The sequence below is a fragment of the Danio aesculapii genome, chromosome 4, assembly GCF_903798145.1.
Source record: "Danio aesculapii chromosome 4, fDanAes4.1, whole genome shotgun sequence".
Taxonomy (NCBI): Eukaryota; Metazoa; Chordata; class Actinopteri; order Cypriniformes; family Danionidae; genus Danio; species Danio aesculapii.
The window spans coordinates 1,825,379-1,832,878 of NC_079438.1; the positions used below are offsets into that span (position 1 = coordinate 1,825,379).

At 39.0% G+C, this 7,500-nt stretch overlaps 1 protein-coding gene across 2 annotated transcripts in view; it reads right to left on the minus strand.

The window, feature by feature from the left end:
- The window catches only part of LOC130222739 (myelin regulatory factor-like protein), a 112,734-nt gene extending 105,982 nt beyond the window's left edge, over window positions 1-6,752 (minus strand). The window contains exons 1-2 of one of the 2 annotated variants that reach the window (XM_056455269.1): window positions 6,375-6,752; window positions 5,778-5,883 (exon numbers count right to left, since the gene is read on the minus strand). In XM_056455269.1, coding sequence (XP_056311244.1) covers window positions 5,778-5,823 — 46 coding nt within the window. In that variant the 5' untranslated portion in view covers window positions 5,824-5,883; window positions 6,375-6,752. Of the gene's footprint in view, window positions 1-5,777; window positions 5,884-6,095; window positions 6,231-6,374 lie in introns of those variants that run through there. The other variant, XM_056455270.1, reaches the window with a different exon arrangement.
- Window positions 6,753-7,500: the final 748 nt, after the last annotated feature.

Genomic DNA, 7,500 nt, shown 5'->3' on the forward strand with positions numbered 1-7,500 from the left:
GGATAAGGCAGACAGCTTGGGCTCAATGTGTGGAGCCCACATAAGCAGACAGCCCACATGAATCCCATGAAGGCCTAGTGTGGACCAGCCCATTTAGGCAAAGAGGAAGTTGCCTGTGCTGGTTTATAAAGGGCACACTTAGGGTTAGCCCTTGAGATTTTGCTCATCGGCAGAATGTTGGCACCTTTATGCTGGCCCGAATGGATGGCCTTCACCTAGCCCCCAGGAATCCTCACTAGGCAGTGCCCGCACTATAGTATACTACAATAGATCTCTCCTTAAAGTCGGTCCATTAAAGACTAGCACTGGTAGTTTGCATGGTGTTCTTTTTAGCAAACAGACCTTTTTAAAAAGGATAGGCACCCAAAACTGACATTATTTACTGTTCCAAACCTGTTTGGAACAGAAAAAAAACAGCCATTGACTTTTTTTTTGTCCTAATATGGACGTCAATGAATGCTTTTTTTCTTCAGATGATCTTCCTTTGTGTTCAAAAGAAGAAAGAAATTCATAAAAGTTTGAAACTACTCAAGTGAGAGTAAATTTTGGGAAATTTTTATCTACATCCACTTGAAATTATCCTAAAATTGTGGGGTGGTGCAGGATTTTGTCCTTTGAGAACCGATTAGAATGATGGAAGAAACAAGACCCTCATTAGCCGCGTTTCCACTATCGCGCCTAAAGCGAGCGAGCCAGGGCAAGCCAAGGCCAGTCGCGTTTCCACTATCCCTTCCGGGGCGTAATCGGGCCAAAGCGGGGCTTCCTTGGGGCCAGCGTCCGGCCTTTTTCGGCCCGCCGAATACCTTGGGCCAAGGAGGGCCAACTGGGGCTTCGGGGCGGGGTTACGTACAAAGGCGGAGTTTTCCTGTCAGGTAAAGAGGAGACAAGATGCTTTCTTCCCTTACATTTGTTTTGCTATCGTCGTTCTCGTCGCTCGGCTGCTCTTTTGCGCCTTGCTGCCAAAATCTGTGTTCGCAGTAAATGCCGCCGAACTCGAATGTCCTTATCCAGGGATCGCTGTCTGGCCTTACACCAACAGACCACAAACAGTAAAAAAGCAATCGCTTCGGTGTTCTCCATCTTCCAGCTCTCGTAGTGATGCCAGGTTGTGTTTGTGGTTATAATTTGAGTTTTTTGTTCCCGCTGAAGTGGGCGGGTTGTGTGACGGGTTGTGTGACGTTTGATTCGGGGGACGTTCTGGGGGCGGTGTTTGCGTGACGCGCTGCGAGCAACTAGCCCGACAGTGGAAACGCGACATGATTTCGGCCTCATTTCTCAACCTCCCGGGCTATTGGCCCGGCCTGGCCTGATTAAAGCCCTGGCTCGCACTGGCCCGATAGTGGAAATGCGGCTACTGATAGCCCAGCCCTAAATGACTATACTATATATATATATATATATATATAGTATTACTTACTATATATATATATATATATATATATATATATATATATATATATATATATATATATATATATATATATATATATATATAGTAAGTAAGACGAGTATGTTTTTATTTCATTGTGGCTTCAATGACCACATGAGTTAGGGAATCAGTCTATTGTCACTATATGTGAGCACTAGGAACCACACAGACCACCACCCACTGGCCTCACGATCACCTCTTCCAGCAGCAACCTAGTTTTCCCTTGAGGTCTTGAGGTTTTGACTATGCTTAGCATGTGAGAGCTGCAGAGTGAAGGCTGCGATAAATAAATACCTACTGACAATCCAAACAAACACCCCAGTTCTCAACAAATATGCTCAACAATAAAGCCTTAAAGAACATTAGTAGACCAGAAAACCCTAGTCATGTCAGACAGGACAAGCTGATTTAAAACCAGCTGATTTCTGTCGGTCTACAGAGATTAAGGAGAACAGACGTGAAGATTCTCCACAGGACAAAACAGACTGAAAGACAACCATGACTATTACTGATTAACCCCAAACATTCAGTTCAAGATTAAGATCAATTCACAATGGATTTATTATAAAATACAAATGTTTCATCTCTTGAATTCGAGACAGGAACAGTAGAGAGGGTTTGCGTCATGGTCCTTGATCTGTCTGAGCTTCTGACTGATTTTATATACCCATGGCCTTGAACTATCGAGTGTAAACTGCACCTTCTTACTGTACAGATTACACTCACCTACACTGCGTTATTGTAGAGCTTAGGAGTGCCGTGAAGGCCAAGTAAAACGCAAACTCCACACAACGCTGCATTTCTAGTAATTGTTTGAGTAGGGCAATCAATTCCTGGTTTGTAACCAAAATTTATTCACAACAAACAAAGGCATAGTTTAATGACGGCGTAATTGAGTGTGGAATCATGGGAGTTGTGGTCTTTATTATCTTACAGCTCTCCTGCAGAAATCACGTTGATGATGAGTAGGTGTAGTGGTTTAAAGATCAATATTATCATTAAAATATACTATTAAATAAATTGGATTCATTTAAAAAGTAAATACAATCCCTACTGAAAAATCCAGCTCAAACCAGCCTAGGCTGGTTGGCTGGTTTTAGCTGGTTGACCAGCCTGGTTTTAGAGGGGTTTTGGCCATTTCAGGTTGGTTTCCAGCCATTTCCAGCCTGGTCTTAGCTAGTCAGGCTGGAAGATGACCAGCTAAAACCAGCTCGACCAGCCTAGCCAGGCTTGGAGCCCAGCCAAAACCAGCTATATCCAGCTTAAAACAGGCTGGAAATGGCTGGAAACCAGGCTGGAAATGGCCAAAACCTTCTAAAACCAGGCTGGTCAACCAGCTAAAAACAGCCAATGGCTGTTTTTTTTTTCAGCAGGGAAAGATGAGATAAAATCGATATGATTTATACACTGATGTGTTGCTCTTTATTTTGAAAAACTGCCTGAGAAAATGACAAACATGTCATATTCATGTAGTGTCCGCTAGGGGGAAATCTAGAGCTGCAGATAGTAGGCGTTGTTTAACCACACTGCGTGACAACGTTTAATACAACTCAACGCAAACAGCAGCTCGAGATTGTGTCTGATGATTTTATATTCGGATATTCAGACATTCCCTTTAATAATATCAGTTCAGATAAGTATTCTGTAAATTCTACAGGGTGAAATTATATTAGAAAGCAATGACTATCAAAGTACAGCATTGTTTACGGTCAATTAGATATTGCTAATGTTGTTTTGAAGTCATACTCACATGCTAATTCTGACCGAATATTCAAACTAGCGTGGTAAACAATATAGAAACAGTTAAATGAACGAAAGTGCGAATATAAAACCAACTTTACCTCAATCTAACCGCAGTACATGCTAATCACTGTGATGTGTTGATATATATATATATATATATATATATATATATATATATATATATATATATATATATATATATATATATATATATATCTCGGTGTTTAAAGTTAAATCAAACATACTTTGTTTCATTGTTATATGAAAGAGTTTGTGATTTGAAATGACGGAAAATGATTCAGTGACACTTTTGTTCATGAATGTGAAAACAGCTACTGTTGATGTCAATTGTTTGAACTGACAAAGTATTTCATAAGGAAATGATTGATTATAGTTTACTTTAGTTTAATTTACTTTACTTTAATTTACTTTAGTGTTACTTTAAAGGAAAAAGTACTATTTGTAACAATGGATTTAATCAATATCGATGTAATTTGATGTGTTAATGTGTTTGTTTTTGACATTTATTTATTAATTGTTAAAGAAAAACTACACTGCGTGACAACGTTAATACAACTCAACGCAAACAGCAGCTCGAGATTGTGTCTGATGACTATTCATTAAATTCCCCTTTTCCAGGGGTGCAACATAGACCCACAAGGAATCTGCGCGCGCAGAAATCCTCAGCCCATCATTAAATATATGTATTTACTAGTGTAAATTTATATTTATTCATTTTTTAAATAAGTTCCACTAATATTATTGTGATATAATAATAGTAATATTAAAATATTCATATGATTTATTTACAGTACAGTTTGGAAAGTAATATGTTGTGTCTTTTAGCAGATATATTATATGAGAGACTTGTGGACTAATTGGATTTGTATTGTAAACATTGAATTAAAGTTAATAATGTATTCTTTTTTTGATTTCGTATATTAAGTTTTTAGTAATGATACTCCTAAAATCATTCCGCAGAAATAGCAAAAAATGTCCACAGATTCTGTCTGGCCCTAATGATCTGAGTAAAGTGTTTAACACTTATCATCATGGTAGTATAAAGCAGAGTTAAGCTGCGGTCAAACTGGACTTTTCTCCCTATAGACTTCCATTCATACGCGCGCGAATGCGTCAGACTGAAAACGCAAGCTCGTTTCGACAAGTTTCGCAGTTTGCTTCTGTTCAAAGTTCAAGCATAGTGAACTCTGACCTGCAAAATCGCATTACTTGACTGCCTTAGACTAATCGAGGATCAAAACATGACTGATCGGTCGCTTATTTTAAACTATCTTATTTAATCCCGCCCCTTTTCGCAGCGCCGTACGTCAGAATTTCAGACTGAAAGCTGTGGAATTGAAACACCGAAGAAATTACTGATGACGCTTTTATTATGCCACAGTCCGCCGCTTCACAACACACGCTCCGTCTCGCTAGTTACAATAGCTTATTTCTCTTAATTTAAACATTCTTCAAATATCGATGAGATTGATGTGTTAATGTGTTTGTTTTTGACATTTATGTATTAACTGTTAAAGAAAAACTACACTGCGTGACAACGTTAATACAACTCAACGCAAACAGCAGCTCGAGATTGTGTCTGATGACTATTCATTAAATTCCCCTTTTTCAGGGGTGCAACATAGGCCCACAAGGAATCTGCGCGCGCAGAAATCCTCAACCCATCATTAAATATATGTATTTACTTGCGTAAATGTGTGTAAATTTATATTTATTCAGTTTTTAAATAAGTTTCCACTAATATTATTGTGATATAATAATAGTAATATTAAAATATTCATATGATTTATTTACAGTGCAGTTTGGAAAGTAATATGTTGTGTCTTTTAGCAGATATATTATATGAGAGACTTGCTTTGTTTACCAAATTAGTGGACTAATTGGATTTGTATTGTAAACATTGAATTAAAGTTAATAATGTATATTTTTTTTGATTTCGTATATTAAGTTTTTAGTAATGATACTCCTAAAATCATTCCGCAGAAATAGCAAAAAATGTCCACAGATTCTGTCTGGCCCTAATGATCTAAGTAAAGTGTTTAACACTTATCATCATGGTAGTATGAAGCAGAGTTAAGCTGCGGTCACACTGGTTTTTTCTCCCCCTAGACTTCCGTTGCGTCAGACTGAAAACGCAAGCTCGTTTCGACAAGTTTCGCAGTTCGCTACGGTGCAAAGTTCAAGCTTGGTGAACTCTGACCTGCAAAATCGCATTACTTGACTGCGTTAGACCAATCGAGGATCAAAACATGACTGATCGGTCGCTTATTTTAAACGTCTAATTATCCTATTTAATCCCGCCCCTTTTCGCAGCGCCGTACGTCAGAATTTCAGACTGAAAGCTGTGGAAGTGAAACACCGAAGAAATTACCGATGACGCTTTTATTATGCCACAGTCCGCCGCTTCACAACACACGCTCCGTCTCGCTAGCTTATTTCTCTTAATTTAAACATTCTTCAAATCCATTCCTTTAAATAATTGCTCATAATAATGAAATGTCATTCAAAATGATTAATCGGGTATCATATGAAACCCTGATAGCCGTCGCTTAAATAAAACAGGTGAATGTTTCAGTTGTCTTACCGCTGAAGAACTGCTGCAGCGCCTCATTTTCTCCAAGGACGTCCATCGGGTTAGCTTCTGAATTTCATTTAATGTCGCTTATGCCAAACGCACTACTGTCAAAGCCCTGTGGACAAGGGACAGTGTATCTTAGACACGGAGAGATGGCAAGAACTGACCCAAATACCAATCGATACACCTTTCCCCATTTCAGAGAGTCTGGAAAAGTCGGCAGCATGCTTGTGTCAAGCACACACCGCTTCTTTCCTTTCTTACAGTTTCCAATGTATCATGTAGCATCATCTAGCACAAAATATACTCCGGTATATACTTATTTACCTCATAATGTGACTGTTTATATCGTTAGAATTCATTCGGTTGCATTCACATGAACTAATTTGACATGCGTGATGACGGCAGCCATTTTAGATGATCTGAAAAAAACTACGTACACATCTCACGAACAGAAACGTCACATATGTTATCATATTAGATGTCTAAAATCCGTCCTACATCCTGGTATACATGATAAACATGATGACAGCAGAAATGTACACATTTAATTTAACTAGTTATACATTTAGACTGAATTCAGACTGAACAAAACATAAATCTTACCTTTCACTCCACAATGCCAATGTCGGTTCTGTTATCTTCAACCCACATTACTGAGAGCCCCTCAAGTGTAATCCATCAGTAACAGCAGATATTTCTATATTTCCCTCCGCTAAAATCCAAAATAATAATGTCCATAAGAGTTAAAGAAGCTCTTATTCAAAGAAAATGGCAGGCATTGCGCAGTCTCACATGTACTTTGTTCGCTGGCCCCAAAGTCCACCCACATCCGAGCAAACACCTGTAGGAGGCCATAAATGAAGCTTTGTTTATGAGGTAATCACGCACACAGACGTACAGCGAGAGCTGAGGGGATTATAGGTGTGTTTCTGTGCAAATCTTATCATATCCTGCACAGCTGTGGATTTGACTGGAACAAGCGATGTAAATACACTGAGAATAGACTGTACAGTACATTCTGAATGGATATAAACCCAATTCAAGACAGAATGAGATTTTTGGCCTGCAATTTTCCTGCAAGACAATAAACTCTGTCACATGGCAGAATAAGTAAAGCAGTTCTGTAAAGCTGAAATCTAGTAATGAAATGGTCAGCCTAGAGTCCTGACCTAAACTTGATTGAAAATCTGTGCCTACAAACACTATATTGCAGTATGGAGGCTAGGTAGTTAGCATGATTGCCTCAGTGCAAGAAAGTCATTGGTTGGACCAGCATGCATGTTCTCCCCGTGTTTGTTTGTTTTTTTCTGGGACCTTCGGTTTCCCTCACAGTCCAAAGAGATGCGATATATTTGAATTGGATAAACTTAACTGGCTCTAGTGTGTGAATTTGTGGGTGTTTCCCAGGTTGCAGTATTAAAATAACGAAATGGTCAGCCTAGACTCCTGACCTGAACTTGATTAAAAATCTCCAGAAAATCTGTGCCTGAGAAACACTACATGGCAGCATGGTGGCTAAGTAGTTAGCATGATTGCCTCACTGCAAAAAAGTCATAGGTTCGAGTCTCGGATGGACCAGGACGCCTTTCTTTGTGGCGTTTGCATGTTCTCCCCGTGTTTGTTTGTTTTTTTTCTGGGTCCTTTGGTTTCCTCCATAGTCTAAGGACATGCTGTATAGGTGAATTGGATAAACTTAACTGGCTGTAGTGTGTGAATTTGTGGGTGTTTC